Here is a 15,948-nt window from a genome sequence, read left to right on the forward strand (position 1 = left end):
GAAAGATCAAAAATGGGAAGAAGCAGTAGAAGCTGTGCTTCGTGATATAGCTGCGAATGCTAATAATACCCAGCCAAAGAAAAAACAGATAATGCAAATTGTTATTTATGAGTCGAGTGTCTGACTGAAAGCAAGATTTATAATTCGACTGTTTATTCCTTTTGAAATAAGTTTATAATATTCGATGTACATGTGCTATCTTTACTTAAACTTAAAAATTTTACCCGCGTGAACTGCGCGCGTCGGTAGATTAACCCGCGAACGCGCAGAAACCGTTAACCCTGAGTTCGATCAGTAGTTCTAATGTTGAACTACCCTGATCGACGAAAACAATAATTCGTAGACGAGCAATCACTAAATTTAGAAATTATAGCACCGCACGAAGCAGGACAAAGGACGTTGTTCTGCATTCGTTGTCGGCTCTCACAGTGACGTCTACGTTGGTTAAATCGGTGATAATTTCGGTCCAATGGTCCAGATCGTGCAAAATAGAACCGACCGACCATCAGCTATTGTGTGCATTGCGTATCGTGTGCGTACTTAAATAAATATTTTATATGAAGGTAGAATCGCGGTGGTTCTCCTACTTGATAGTTTTGTATTAGAAAAATTCTAATTGTGCGTTTAAAGTCAATTTAATGAAGGGAAAATATGTATTAGATGAATTTTCAGTTGAAGCAATATTCTCATTCAATGATTTATTGCAAATACATATGTGTATCTAGCCTTCCATAACAAAGTTTTTCAAAGTTACTTGTAATTTATTCATGTTACATAGTGCATATGAGGATTGAATTTATATACAAACATAATCATTCTTGATCATTTTTTTTAAATACAACATGTGTATGTCGTACTGAGGCCATTGTAAATACTCAATATGTCTGACTCTTACGTCATGCTACCCACGTGTATTCATGTATACTGTTTCGCGCGTGTTGTTTGAATTGGTCAAACTGAAACTTACCGTTACAAGGCATTGCGTAATTTTAAGAGGGGGATATTCCATTTCGTCTATACTATGGCACATTTTATCTTATGGGGAATACGTTTTTATTCAATTCTTTCCTGTTTAGCAATTAAGTACAATGACCGGCATTAAAGATCCGACTGAACAACCGAAGTTGGAGAAAATAAAACAAGGAAATGATCAAATGAATGCTATTGTTAAAAAACGTTTTACAGATTTAACAAATACTTGCATGCAAGATTTATTCAAGTTTTCTGAGAACATGGCAGAATCCTTCAGGTACTTAACCCTCCAATTAATTTCAGCAAAATGTTCTTTTTATAAATAACGAATAAGATTGTTTAATTATTATTCAGTAAGGAATATTTATAATTAACATTTTTTTCTATTTCTCAGGTCAATATTAGATAACATAAAAGTTCGTATCGAACAATTTCACGAACAGAATCGATCTATATTTGATTTATTTTCACTTTCGTCACTGCAAAAATGGTCTCAACGTGAACACTAAAAGATCGAAGATGTGGAAGTATCAATGTTTTTTGATAGATACATGTTTTTCAAAGATATACTTGTACCTAAATTGACCAAAATATTTAAGTCTGCACATTCTTGATGAAATAAAAGCGTTATGAATGTTTAAAACCTAAAATTACTTTAATAAAGGAAAATCTAGAGAAAAAGCAATTATTATTTACTTATTAGGGCACCTTAATTATCAAATACTGATATTATTTTATTACATAACAACAGTAATTAAAACGTAATTGATGTTTAAGGTTTCAAATTTAACGGTCAAAATGTTGCAAATATATATGTTTCGATAGGTCGACATAGCGTATGTTGTACGCCATCTTAGTGGGGTACTATTACCGCCAATCTACTACGTTTCAATGAATTTTGTTACTTACTATATAACTAAAATTTAGTATTATTTTCGGATTGATGTCTCTAAGTATTTGATTAGTTTATTATTTAAACAATCGGTTTTTATTCTTTGAGTTCTATGTGGCAGCATGTCAAGCCAGTACTGTTTTCTCTGTGCGAGTGATGAAGGTGTTTTCTTGGATGTTACAACGGACAATAAACAAATGTATTATGACCAACTCGAAATCTGCTCACTTATTAAGGTAGTTTTCTAAAAAGAAATATTCTTACTTGAAATCACTAATTTGCTAGTGAGATATTCGAATTCAATTAAGTTTGCTACAGTAAGTCTGAGCGTGCGTCGATATTTGTGCACATTAAGAAACATAAATATTTGAACAAAGGGTTTGCTTAAATTCATTTCCTTACAATTACATATAAATACAATGAACAGATCTATTATTATTAATAGTGAATGGTCTATTGTAAACAGTAGGAATAAATGTTTTATGTAGTCATTAATTTGCAGACTTTATATTAGAGGTTACACAAAGCTGTTGGATTAATTTTGCATAAACAAACTTTAATAATACAAGATTAATATTATTTTGTGGAGAATTTGAAAGCCGATGTTTGATTCTATTACTCTGTATGATCATAGTTTCATACTCTGTGATGATTTAAGAGCTTCTATGTCTTCTATAAGACATTTAAGTTATGTTTTAAGTCTTTAACTGGCTATAGTATGTGCTATTATTGATGATTTATTGAATTTGCTGTAATTTTTCTATAAAACATAATCTTTGATACATTTATACTAAATATAAACTGTGCGTTTGGAAAGTGAGTTTTGTTTTCTAATATAAAAAAGTAAACATAAGTTATCACAAAGTTAAATGTAACTATATATGTTTAAACATCACAATATAAATATATGAAATGTATTATGTTATTCTTTTTATTTCCTTGCAACATTTCTTTTATATTTATTGATCTTTAATAAGCATTTTACTTTTTTGTATTTTCAGTCATATTAACTATTTATTATTTACATAGGTACTAAAAGCAGATCAATTACCAACTAAAATTTGTCACAAATGTGCATATGAATTAAATCAATGCAGCTCTTTTATAGAAAAATATAAACGTACTACAAAGCAAAAAATAAATGTTCGCAGACAGTGTTGTAGTCTATGTCGTGAACCAGCAAAAAACGAATTTATCTTTGATATTAGTAAAGAGAAGAACTTGCAGTATAATCCATTTCACAAAATACAGGAACTCCTTAATACAAAGGTAGAAACTATTTAATATAGTGGTTTATTGATTACTTTTATAAATATTGATTACTTTTACAAATATATAAATAATATACATATGAATACTTTTAATATTTAATATTTTTATATTTGTATTGTATATTGTATTTTATATGGTATGTAATTTAATATGTAATTCACATATGATTTTTATATTTCTTAGGACAGTGGAAATGTTTATGGAGATTATAAATTCATATGTTTATCTTGCCGATATGTGATAGATGTATTGATAGATTTAAAGAACATATGTGAAGAAACTACAATTAAATTGGAAGATACAGCTGATAAAAAAATAAATTACTTAACTTTCCCTAAGGTAATATTTAGTTGTATATTATATTAAATCATTATATATTATATTAAATCAATATAATATATTTATGTTACAGATAAAAACAACCATTGTAAATCGTAAAACTACCAGCACTGAACCTAATAGAATAAATTTAAACGCATTTCTGGAATCAGAGAGTGATTCTGACAGAATGACCCGCACACGATCTCAAAATAACAAATTAAGCGAACAAACAAAGTCACAAGTTTGTAGTAAATGTCATAATTCTATTAAAACTGATGATGATATATTCAAGATTCATAAAACAGGAGAAATTGTATGTAAATGTTGTTGGAAAAATATGGATATTTGTAAAAGTAAACCTGCGAAAGAAGTGTCAAATGACAAACAAATCAAACTTTGTACAGTTTTTTTAAAAGATGTATTAAAAGATTCTAAAATAAAGAAGGAGAAGCTCTATAGGATTGATGAGGATGATGAAGGCAATAAGACATATGTTGTAATGGCCACAAATTTGACAAATGAAAATAAATCCAGTAAGCCAATTAGTGATATAAGAAATGATATAGAAAAGCAAAGTCAAAAGCGTTCTAGTAAAAGTGTAAGGACTGCAGATAAGGACTCAAGTAATGAAGATGTACCTAATAAAAAACACAAGCCTGATGCAAAAGAAATATGTGATACTGACTCAAAGCAGTCCAGTTTGGTTGCACAACAGACAAAGCAAGTTACACAGAAAGGTGGTAAGCGTAATATTAATCAAAGTTTTGATTCAGATTCTTCTATTCCAAAAATTGCAAAAAATAGCGGCCGCCGTTTAACAAGACATAAACGAGCAATTGGCTCATCCTTATCGGATGCAGATATTGACAATAAGTATAATCGTAAAAGATTAAAAACTATTTTAAGTGGTATTCCTATAAGAGGAAATCGTAATGTAGACGTGAGTGACGAATCGTCGTCAAATGAGGATGTTGTATTAAAGAGAAAGCGATTGAGCTTTACAAGTACTTCATCTGTTACTATAGAAATATGTGATGACGATAACGATCAGGAAAACTTTGAAAAGAATATACGAAAAACGAACAGAAAGAATACTAAAAAATTCGTGAAACTTCCTACAGTTACAAATTCCCAAGAATTGCAGTCTCCAAAATCTGATGATAAAGATGATATATTTAAGACTCAAACATATGTATGCGATGAATGTGGAGCTAGTTATGAAAATAAATTTATAGGTTTGACACACAAATTGACACACTATAAACAACCACAATTAAAATTACAGAAATTAAGTAATGAAACTTGGATGAAAGAAACATCAGGTCCAAGTGAAGCACTAGATGATCAAGTAGAAGATTTGTCTGAGACTATAAAAATTACAGTAGAAGATGATGAAGAAGAATTGATGGAAAGTGAAAAGAATTTTAACACAAGTAACCATGCAGATATAAATTCTAATGCAGGAAGTAATATTAATTCGCCTAAAAAGGAAGTAGTAGAAGATGCTGTTGATGTAAAACTTGTCATGAAAGAATCTGATGATGATCAAACACATAAGACTGAGAAAGAAACAGAAGATCTACAAGAAGATGAAGTTGCAGAAATAAACATCATAAGTCCGTCACAAAATGAAACTAAAACTAAAGAAGACACGGATAAGGAAAGTGAAAAAGAAAATGAGGATAATTATAATAATAATGATGAAACTGATAAAAATATTCATGAATCTATAAAATGTGTGAAGTCAGAAGAAATAATGGAAATTTCACATAGTGATTCTGAAGACAAACAAAAAAGTAATAAAGAAAAATATAAGCAGATGGAGGAAGATAAACAAGAAAACGAGAAAGATAAACAAGAAAACGAGAAAGATAAACAAGAAAACGAGAAAGATAAACAAGAAAACGAGGAAGATAAACGAAAAAACGAAAAAGGTAAACAAGAAAACGAGGAAAATAAACGAGAAAACTATAAAGGTAAACAAGAAAATGAGGAAGATAAATGTAAGGTAGAGGAAAAACAAACTAAAATAGTTGAAGAAGTTGAAAAAGTTAAAGTAGTTGAAGAAGTTAAAGTAGTTAAAGAAAGAGGTGGAGAAGAAGATGCAAAGAGAGATTTAGATATTAAAGATGATGAGGAAGGAAAACAGGAAAAGGAACGAAAGGAGGCGATGTGTAATGGGCAAGCGATTCAAACGATTAATAAAGAAAGTTTAAAGAAATTCAGTGAAGATTGTGTTGAAGATACCATGGAAGCAAATGATATTGATGTTTCAAAGAAGATTGAACAAAGTGATATTAAACAAAAAGAAACGAACAACGGAATGGACGTAGCCGATGATGAAGGTGATTTAACAATACTTGCCAAACAAAGATCGCCTAAATCGATACAAAAAATAATATCCTGTAATGAAAATAGAATGCAAATAAAAGTAGATGATTCTGATTCAAAAAAATCAGAAGTTTTGGAGAGGACTGTGTTACTTGAAGAAGATACGACTGATAAGGAGAATTTTAATAGAAATGATTTGGAAATCGTGAATGTAGATTCTCCACAACGAAAAGATTCAATAAGCGATTCTGCAAATGCAGCAGCAGAAGTGTTACGAGAAGTACTTGATTTAGCAAGTGCAGAAGTTGTAAAACGACAAGAAGTTATTGATATAAATATTGACACTGATTCCATCGAAACGGAGACTTTGGAAAACATATCACATGAAATACAAAATATTGTTGATATGCCATCTCTCAAAATTGACGACTCCAAAACTGAAAATGAAACACATGTGGAGTAGTGTATAAATATACATATATATTTATGAGATCACTTTTTTATAAAACTTAAATATAGTTTTTACACAGTCAAAAAGTCAAGTTTCCTCCGCTTCTGTTGCTTAGAAGATATATCATATTATTAATTCTCATTTACATGAAAGGTATAAAATGGAACAATCATTTCATTGGTATTTCAAATTAAAAGATGAAGTGTACAATGGTATTTTACTTTTCAGAGATTAGTAGCCTTTTGTATACAAGTTCATTTTAACATAGAAACACTTGAAAATATTTTACGACATCACATACACAAATGCCTATAATTTTGTGTCATATAATTCGTTGTGGAAGCGTTATTCGTTGTCATAGACTAATAGTATGTGACTTCTACACACACACACACACACACACACACACACACACACGATATTTAATGCTCTTTTGTATTATTGTTTGTGCAACAAAAAAGATTATGTTATATTATGTTATATTATATTATATACTCTTAAAAAGCTTATTTTTAATTATTACTATATTTGGTAATTAGCTGTTTTATTTACAGGAATCTCCGTGCTTTTTACATTCTGTTTTTTTTTTTTTTTTAGTAAGATAAGCAAGAAGCATGTTGTATGCAGGTTCTAAATAATTTACCATTGCACATTAATTGGAGATATTTGGGCCAAGTTGTGCAGAATGCTACCAATCCTCGATGGTCTAAAATTGAGAAAAATATAGTTTGGAAAGTCTAATTTAAAAAACGGAAATAGATTTATTTCTTTTGGATATATTTTATTTCTTGTTCTTTTATAATGTTTTTCAATGGCTTATTTAATAGTGAATAGTATAATTAATATATGGTTTGGAAGTTTTCTGTAAAATAATTATAAGTTTAAAATAGATCTATGGCTTGGTAATTTTAATAATTATATAGTGTAAGAGTCGTTCTATGGGTTGGCTATTTTTTGCAAAATAAAGGTTATAATATTATGGGATCTGTAATGTGTTTAACTAATCTTTTATTATTTTGAGGGTTGGTAAATTTCTGTATAACCTGGCCAATTTTAATATTAATTTCTAATTAGAAATTTAGTAATTACTTAATTCTATTAAACCTTTTTTAATTTTTTCTAATTTTTCTATGACAACAAGTAAGAATTGAATAGTCGTTTGTGTGCAATGTAACCACAAGACTTATTACTATTTTATTAGTACAATGACCTCTTAGCCCATAATATTTTTAATTTGATATTTCTTATTTGCCCTATTTAATTGTTTAAATTACTTTAGAAGTCTACAGTTTTTTAAATCTTGCTATTATAAATTGATCATACGTACTAACGCATTCGTCAAACGAATTAACTTCACTAAAAATCTCGCATTATAAGCTCGCCGTACATCGTCGTTGTTTTTGTCTTGATTTTGTTACCTTATCTTTATATTTTTTACGTAATTATTTCATTAATTTTTTTGAGAATATTATTTAAGGATAAGTCTAACTATAAACAAGTCGCTTGTTTATGATTTCCGCGACATTGTAATGAGGAACAGGAAGTTCTTATATTTAAATATAAAGTTAGATAAGTATAAGGCGAAATAAAAAAAAAATGGGATACTTGTAGTAATAAATTTTATTAATCATAACTATTACATATGGAGTTTTAGAGTTGCAATGTTGCTTGATCGTTGTGAAGTGTAGAAGACAACGACGATGAAAGCGTGTCCGAATTTTCATGTTGGATTTCTAAGTCTAACTTTGTATCTGAAACATTCGTGAAGAAATTACATTATGATACAATAATTATGAACAGGTTTACATACGTGTATGATATATTCGATATTGTCAAGTGTGAGATACCAAAACAACAAAATCGAGATATAATTTGACTTTTATTGAATAATAAAGATCGTGGAGGTTTTAGTATTTTAAGTAAACGTCCGTTGAATGTATAAAATTTAAGAAAGGAAGTGATGGCCATCGTAACACGATAGTCAGTGGATTAGTGTAACGAAAAACATATAGTGTATTTAATGAGAAGTCTAATGGACATCATTAAAACATGTATATAATATAAGTATGCAATTATCAAAACTGAGAATCTTTTGAAAGTTTTGCAAATATCGTAACTGATTTTAACAAAGATTGAAACACACGCTGATAGTGTTAGTATGAAAAGCGCCCTTTTTGTCTCAATTTTGATCATTGTCTAAGAAATCTTTGATTAATCATAAGTATACAAATCTAAGAACAAAAAGAGTTATATACATTACAGTAGTACGTGATGACTGAGTAAAAAATTCATATTGAATTTTAGTTACCAAAGGTCTCCTCAATCCAAAAGATCTCTCTGTAGCTTTTCCACCGACAAAGTTTCAACGTTGCATTTTCATCATATTCACCGCATCGTAGTAACAAATCGATATATTTCTGGATTCTTTCTTGCCCTTAAAAAATTAATACCACCGCTGCGTATACATTAAAAATGTTTATCGCACTCAGTTATTATTGTAATACGTAAAGGATAACTTATATGTACACTTAATCTATGTATTAATTAAATATTCAACATCATGATGCAACTTGTATTATGTAGATATTTACAAATTGTTAAAATATGTAAAATAAAGCAAATAGTAGATGTATTTCTATATACTTGAGAAAAGATCTTGGATGTAATTGAGAGTGCGAGAACACACACGTATTTTCATTTTATATTGTTGTTTTCTTTTTATCGAAGTGAACAACTGAGCATGACAATAACTTCGTGTAGTATATAATTATGTATCTTTTAAAAAGTAAAAGAACCTTTAGAAATTCCTGCAATACATCTTGCTTGATCAGCTTCGTGAGTCAAATCAAGTCTACTGTATAGGTTTAGTGCGTTTTCCAAATGTTTGGTAGATAAATGTAACTTTCCCTGCAGGAATAGAAATTTTGATTAGTCTTTTGTACTGCATAAAGCAAGTATTGTACAAATTTATTATTTGAAGAAATCAAAGCACTTAGGATAATTTATGTAATTTGTATGTTTATATATTTTTGTGCATATTTTTATTGTGAGCGAACTTATTTTTGTAGAATTATTGTAGCTCAACATTTTTTTAAATAAGGTAGAACAGCATTTTGTTTTTTTTATTTTATTTTTTTACCTGACTCAAATAGTGTTCGCCCGTGTAATAGTGTGCATCGGCGAGCTTTTCCAGGAGACCGAAATTTTCAGCGTTTTCTCGGCACATTCGCAAATGTTTTTCCGTGTAGTCACTGTCGCTTAGATGCTATATGAGCGACCAGTATCATTTACATCTTAAGAAAGATTACATTACACATAGAAACAAAAGAAGGAATTTAATTACTTTGTACGCAAAAGCTAATTCCATGTGCGCATTACAAACACCCTCGATATCTGAAGTTCTCTTGGCGAGAGCTAATAGCTTCGAAAAAGTTTGCAACGCGTTTTTAATTTCGTTTACAGCGATGTAACATTTCCCGAGCTCGTAAAGGACTTCATTTGTATATTCAATGTTTCCAGCTGTTTTTATTTTCATTTTAATTTTAATTAGTCTTATTGTACTTTATTTTACTTTAAATTTGTAAATGCGAAATAAGTGCTTCTTAAAGATAAGTTATCTTTAAAATTTATATGAAAGAAATCATTGACAAAAATTGGAGTCTGTGATCACTAAATCTTAAAGAAATTTAGATAAAAAATATAATTTTAAATATATAATTTTAAATATAATTTACAAAATTTTAATTTTTAACTGTTATAAATAACTGCTATAAATGATCAAAACCATTTTGGTTGCCGATAATTATCTATAATGGTTATTCGTAAGCAAAATCACTTAAACTGAGCTACCAATTTTTACATTTAAACTTTTCTAATTTTACTTATCTTTATGATCCTTGAATGGAAGTCAACGGAACTTACCATCGGTTGCTCTTTCTTTAGCTTCAATGCAGGCTTTCAAAGCGGACTGGGGATTTTGAAGACGTTCCGTGCGAACGAAAATCAATAGAGTTTTATACAAAAGAATGTTGCATTCTTTGAAGATACAATGTTGCTTTATTTCCAATTTTGCCGATGCGTTCCATGTTTTATTTTCTGAGTCCTTTCGCGCCTTGTTCAGATGATCTAGAGCTTCTGTTGGATTCTGTACTAATTAAGCGTATGATCCTATGCATTATTTTTCAGAACTTTAAAGTACAAAGAGTTCGAGATCTATATACCAACATTCGTGACAAAGAAATCGACCGTATAAATAACGTATCAACGTGATTGTTTTAGCATCATCACCGTCTATCAATTTCGCAACTGAAAGAGCAAATTGATAGAGATGGTCGGCTATCCACCACCATTCCCACGTTTTCGATTGAAAGAACAGAGCCATATCTAAAAGTGTCGTTGCTTGTGCAAAGTAGTCACCTAAGTAAATTATTCATTTACTTAATCAATAAATTAGCATATTTAGTAAGAATTAGTGGAATCATGTTCTTTCATACCTTTCCTCTTACTCTTTTCAGACGCAATAAATCCATTTGTCAAATAGTTTATAAAATCTGGTTGATCTTTCAAAGATGGTTTTTTCCATGATAACGAGCCAGGCGTTTTTTCTGAAATTTTTTCATCGAAACGTAGAAGTTCTGTCATATAATCAAATGATTGTTGGTATCCCTGTTCTTTAAACTCGAGAAGTATCGCCTCATGATATGGCATATAAAACCTATTTATAATGTCGTAGTTAATAATATTTTTATAAATACGTTTGTATTATTTTCACTTTTATATGTATATATAATGACAATAAGAACCTTCTTATTTCTTTGGGAGTTATATTTGGTAACGCGGCTTTTAAGTCATCAATAACCTTATTTATTTCTTTTCCCTGAGCTTGGGGCAAAGTTTTCAATTTTATCTTTGGATTATCAATGTATCCGCTAATGTTGCTATCCGAGTTATTCGACCATTCTGTGCAATTCTTCTTTAAAAATTCTTCGACATCGTGTCTTTTTCCTTGCCTGTATTTTGCAGTCATTATTTTAAGCGTTTCTTCGTAAGCTCTTAAGAGTAAAACGTAAACAGAAAGGTGAAACAGAGGAAAGATGAAACATAACATCGGATTTTGCAACGCTATGGATGCATAATTTATTGCATAAGATAAATATCAACGTAAATAGTAAATATATTCATACATTACACGATGAACAGAAATATACATACATTTATACACAAGCATATAATCTGAGGGAATAGTTTCCCGCGCATGCTCGAAAAGTATGACGTTTAACGATTCGCGTGTGTGATTAAGTATTTTGTCACCCGCTGTGTGATTGTGCGGGGAGCCTATAACCTACCACGATTTGTAATTTTCCTTTGAAATAAAAATTCTTATGTTAAATCGTCCTTGCATTTTTATGCCGTGGCCGCTACTACTTTTCTAGGTTCGAGCTTGATATTGAAACCGTCTGCTCTCTTTAAGATAATATCAGCTTGTAGTCTGAAATCGGACTCCTTCGAGTTAGATCTTATGCGGAAATTTCTGAGGATCGTCGACAGGATGATCTTCAGTTTGAGCATTGCGTATTTCCTTCCTACACAGGATCGTGGACCAGCCGAGAATGGCACGAAAGCGTAATAATGACGTTTTGCGGTATTTTCTGGTAGGAAGTTATCAGGATTGAAGACATCAGGATTAGGATAGATGCTTGGATGTCGGTGTAGCTTGTAGGTAGCAATGACAACTGTGCAGCCAGCTGGGATTGTGTAGTTTCCACTCACTGAAATTTTCATTTTTGTTAATACTGCTTTTGGTAGAAAAAAAAGCATGTAAGATGCGAAAATCATGATACTAACTGCATTTCAGATCTGTTTTGATCTCCCGAGCGATAATTGGTACTGGTGGGTATAATCGAAGCGTTTCCAAGAGGCAACGTTCGAGATATTTCATCTCTAAAGTATCTTGGAAGGTGGCTGGTCTGTCACTGTCACCAAAGATCTCATCGAGTTCTTGAATAACTTTCTCTTGTACGTCAGGGTGACAACCCATCAATGCAAGGAAGAAGCTGGCTCCGGCTGCAGTTGTATCGTGTCCCTTTTTTTTAAACATATCGTTTCATTGACTTCCATCGTGCTATATTATTATATTATGTATTTACATATATCGAATGTCAGTCTTGTTTGGAATTTTACCTCAAACATAATGGTATTGACTTGTTCTCTAACTTCTTTATCGGTAAGGATGACGCCTTCTTGACCAGCTTCGATCAAGAGATCGAGAAAAGCTTGTCTCTTCTTCTCACCAACGTCATCATCAACATCTAAATCATCCTTAAGACCGGTCGATTGACCAAACGAAACACCCTCTACGACGGTGGCGTTGTCGCCCTAATATTTACAAAAATATCGTATCGACAATTCATTTTGTATATCGATTATAGATCGATTTGATCCTTACCTTTTCGTTCTTCTGAGCGCTAGTGTCGATGATGTTACGCTTTCCGCTCTTGTAATCTTCCTTCTTACGCGAGATAACTTTCTTGGTTAATCCGTGGATAATTTCCAACAACTTGATCTGGTCCTTTCCGTATTTTGTTAGATTGAACAGCCAATCAGGTCTGAGCCATACTTTGGTGTGACGGAGATGCAAGATGTCGCACATCCTACGAATAAATCACCCGTTATTTAATTTCGCCTGTAATACACGTGTATAATGTATCGCTGCTTCATTCGTTAAAGACATATATCTATTTTCCAGTTGTTATGCAATACCGGTTATAACTTGTACAGGACATGCACTCTGGAATATCGGCGAACTTTCTCCGGAGGAAGAAAACGTTTGCGTAAGAGGGGCGGAAAAATGTATACGTACTTCATCACTGCCATGGCGTATTCGAATCCACTGCGATCTTGAGTAGTCTTGGAGACACCCATGGCAGTTTCCATAAGAATTTCAACGGTGAGTTCGGACATATAATCGTGGCAGTCAAATTCTTTGCTACCTTCTTTGCGCATTCTTTCGACAACATCGCGAGCATTTGCGTTGAACAGGTTGATGAAACTCTTCAGCACGTTTAAGTGGAAGGTTGGGGCGATCAGTTTACGATGGCTACGCCATTTCTGACCTGTATGGGAATTACATTTTTAACTCAGTTATCTGTTACATTCAACTCAGTGCATAAAAGTTTTCGAAGAACTCTTAATTGTATCGATTAAACGAAGGAGTGGTTTCGAAGAGAATACACGATCTCTTCAAGAAAAAGCATGGCTCAAAGAAAACCGAAATGTTTATGAAATAGCAATATTTTCGCGAGACACAGACAGCACGTTATTATCTAGATATACAGAAAAGAAAGACTAAACCACTGGAAGCGACAACGATAAATTTTCTGTCTATTTTCATCTGTCTTACACAGACAGATTGCAATATATGTGAACTGCATTCGTATGATGAAAAATAACGATATCCTATTAGTGTTACGTATATTCTCATGTATATATAATTTAACTTAATAATTTAGAAAGGCACGGTAGAAGAATGCGTTAATACGATCTACAATAGATATGAAATTACACGTTTCCTAGTTATTCCACCTATTTCACTAATGAAATTGCAGAAGTTAATTATACTGACTTCTTTTTATACTTTCAGTTACTTATAATTCAAAAGTTTTTCCTGCTCGGAGGAAGCGGTAAAGGGTGCGAAGAAAGTTTTACGTCAGTGCATGCGTGCTGGTCGTTTAAGACGGTTACACGCGAGGTTGTTACGTGCACGTGTGTCAAGCCCTGTTACGTGTACGAATAAATGGTACTTACAGATTGGGGGGAGGAGGGGAGAAGCTATCTAGACAACGGGAAAGTTACGATAACTGCACTCGCTCGTGAAACTACATCTCGTTTCTTTCACCGGCTTACGAAGTCGTTGTTGCTTTCGCTATCACCAGAAAACACTTATAATGATATTTCATGTTTTATTGCTTCTATTTACCTGTCGTAATAAGAGATTGTAACAATCGATTAAGATATTTTGTCTTCACATTCGTATGCAAAGAGCTCAAAAAATATTTGTCTTCAGAGCGGAATTATGATTTAATTTTGTAATTCGTAGACCGTTGATTTAAATAATACCGGAAACCTATTGCTATAAGGAAAGTCTTCATTCTATACTATTCGTATGTTTTTAATTGCATCGATTGCTATACGGTACAAAAACAGAGGAACTTTAAAACGAGAACTTACCAGTTGAGATGAGAAGACCGTCTCCAAGCCATGGATAGAAGAACCTATATTCGGCAGATTTGTCGATGTACACGTTGCTGGATAAGATTATTTCAATGTCGCGCGGGTCAAACAGGAAAACAACTAATTTGGGACCAATCCACAACCTAACCACATCTTTGTAGTCAGCAGCTTTTGCCAACAAATTCTGGAAGATGGCTGCAATTTGCAAACAAAATCGTTATTTCCATTTCTTCGCGAAGCTGAGGGTTGTTCGGGTTCATTTCTCGTATCAAATTGTATCAGATGAATTCGAAAGTTAATATGAATTATGTCAACTATTATTACTTTATTTTATATTTAATATCATTATTACTCTATTTAAGATTGATGTTTTACTTACTGTCGGAACTTCCAAGTAAATCCAAGGCATTTCCTATGATAGGCAAAGCTGGTGGACCTGGTAGACTTTCGGCAAGTTTGAGCATATGTTGCCTAGAGAGGCGGAAATAAATGAGATATAAAACGACAGCAGGGATGAAAAGGGATAAGAATACAGTGGTCGCCGAGAATCCGGTGGCCGAGGCGGCTGCCATTGATCCGGCTACTATTTCCGGTCCGGCCGTAGACATAATTGATGTTATCTGGAAATAAAAGGGGATCAGATTGTAATTGTATTTCTTCTCAAGTAAATCTTGATGAAATAACTTAAAGAACGAATCACGTTGTCATATTGGGCACGATCACTCGAGTTTCACAGTATTTTCAAGTTCAAAGATGAAGAATGTTGTCGAATATCAATAATACACTTGTCTTCATAATCTACGACGGGAACAAAAAATATTGTCACCCACCTAAATGCTTATACTACCTAAACGATGCGTTGTTGTCGATGAACCATCACCGAACTGGTTTTCCAACTTCGCGCGATCTCTTTTATAACCGGACCTTTCTACGGTCACCCCTACTTAGAGATTCGCGAAGCTAATTAGTGGCTGCGCCATGTTTCTATTGGAATTAATATTTGCATTCGCTCGTGCACCTTGTATTTTTTCCTGCAACTATTAAACTTCATTGTATTGAACGTGGAGCTATTTCTTATTTATGCGGTTTTTTAATTAAAACTGTTTATCTTGAAAGTTTTCACAGTTTCATGCTATTCATTTCCTAAATAATATAATTCTTTTGATATCGAATGCTTGTACCTGAAATTTTTTTGATAAGATCATTATGGTCTTGTAATTAATCTTGTAATTAATGGTCTTGTACATACTATATACTATATATACTATATATATATATATATATATATATATATATATATATATATATATGTAACAATTCAAGTGTTTAACAGAAAAAAAAATACAGAAACGTGTTTCCGGTATCTCGTTGCTTTTTAATTCGTATTCTAAAAGATCATCGATAGAAAATAAGCGATGGAAGCAAAAATCGATCGAAAATAAATTAAGGGGATGAAATAAAACAGCAATATCCAATTGAT

General features: G+C 31.9%; 3 protein-coding genes across 3 annotated transcripts; 1 reads left to right on the forward strand and 2 right to left on the reverse strand.

Moving 5' to 3' along the window:
- Window positions 1–310: 310 nt before the first annotated feature.
- Window positions 311–7,230, forward strand: LOC117238575 (myb-like protein X). Its single transcript, XM_033503587.1, has 6 exons — window positions 311–532; window positions 1,077–1,249; window positions 1,367–2,100; window positions 2,894–3,133; window positions 3,320–3,475; window positions 3,549–7,230. Exons 3-6 carry the CDS (start codon window positions 1,987–1,989, stop codon window positions 6,249–6,251), a joined length of 3,213 nt encoding a protein of 1,070 aa, XP_033359478.1. The 5' UTR covers window positions 311–532; window positions 1,077–1,249; window positions 1,367–1,986; the 3' UTR covers window positions 6,252–7,230.
- Window positions 7,231–7,841: 611 nt separating this feature from the next.
- LOC117238586 lies at window positions 7,842–11,366 on the reverse strand. Its single transcript, XM_033503606.1, has 9 exons — window positions 11,042–11,366; window positions 10,733–10,953; window positions 10,464–10,655; window positions 10,161–10,388; window positions 9,583–9,758; window positions 9,379–9,504; window positions 9,035–9,146; window positions 8,548–8,673; window positions 7,842–7,990 (listed from the first exon to the last, which is right to left on the reverse strand). The coding sequence occupies exons 1-9, from the start codon at window positions 11,344–11,346 to the stop codon at window positions 7,890–7,892; spliced, it is 1,587 nt and encodes a 528-aa protein (XP_033359497.1). The 5' UTR covers window positions 11,347–11,366; the 3' UTR covers window positions 7,842–7,889.
- On the reverse strand, window positions 11,346–15,418 carry LOC117238578 (cytochrome P450 4g15). The gene is made up of 8 exons (XM_033503594.1): window positions 15,299–15,418; window positions 14,848–15,088; window positions 14,466–14,663; window positions 13,099–13,351; window positions 12,685–12,889; window positions 12,420–12,614; window positions 12,084–12,321; window positions 11,346–12,007 (listed from the first exon to the last, which is right to left on the reverse strand). Exons 2-8 carry the CDS (start codon window positions 15,074–15,076, stop codon window positions 11,643–11,645), a joined length of 1,683 nt encoding a protein of 560 aa, XP_033359485.1. The 5' UTR covers window positions 15,077–15,088; window positions 15,299–15,418; the 3' UTR covers window positions 11,346–11,642.
- Between the last annotated feature and the right edge of the window lie 530 nt (window positions 15,419–15,948).

The sequence above is a fragment of the Bombus vosnesenskii genome, unplaced genomic scaffold (genome assembly GCF_011952255.1).
Source record: "Bombus vosnesenskii isolate JDL3184/JDL3185 unplaced genomic scaffold, Bvos_JDL3184-5_v1.1 scf7180000013542, whole genome shotgun sequence".
Taxonomy (NCBI): Eukaryota; Metazoa; Arthropoda; class Insecta; order Hymenoptera; family Apidae; genus Bombus; species Bombus vosnesenskii.

Excerpts from the sequence above, each read along its gene's own strand:
- LOC117238578 (XM_033503594.1), bottom strand. The coding sequence starts at position 15,076 with ATGTCTACGGCCGGACCGGAAATAGTAGCCGGATCAATGGCAGCCGCC. Across the intron at positions 13,352-14,465 it reads CGGTCTTCTCATCTCAACTG|GTCAGAAATGGCGTAGCCAT; the intron begins GTAAGTTCTCGT and ends ATTCCCATACAG. Across the intron at positions 12,615-12,684 it reads GCGCTCAGAAGAACGAAAAG|GGCGACAACGCCACCGTCGT; the intron begins GTAAGGATCAAA and ends TGTAAATATTAG.
- LOC117238575 (XM_033503587.1), top strand. The coding sequence starts at position 1,987 with ATGTCAAGCCAGTACTGTTTTCTCTGTGCGAGTGATGAAGGTGTTTTC. Across the intron at positions 2,101-2,893 it reads AAATCTGCTCACTTATTAAG|GTACTAAAAGCAGATCAATT; the intron begins GTAGTTTTCTAA and ends TTATTTACATAG. Across the intron at positions 3,134-3,319 it reads AGGAACTCCTTAATACAAAG|GACAGTGGAAATGTTTATGG; the intron begins GTAGAAACTATT and ends TATATTTCTTAG.
- LOC117238586 (XM_033503606.1), bottom strand. The coding sequence starts at position 11,346 with ATGTTATGTTTCATCTTTCCTCTGTTTCACCTTTCTGTTTACGTTTTA. Across the intron at positions 9,147-9,378 it reads GCGAACACTATTTGAGTCAG|GGAAAGTTACATTTATCTAC; the intron begins GTAAAAAAATAA and ends CTATTCCTGCAG. Across the intron at positions 7,991-8,547 it reads TTGGATTGAGGAGACCTTTG|ATACAAAGTTAGACTTAGAA; the intron begins GTAACTAAAATT and ends CGAATGTTTCAG.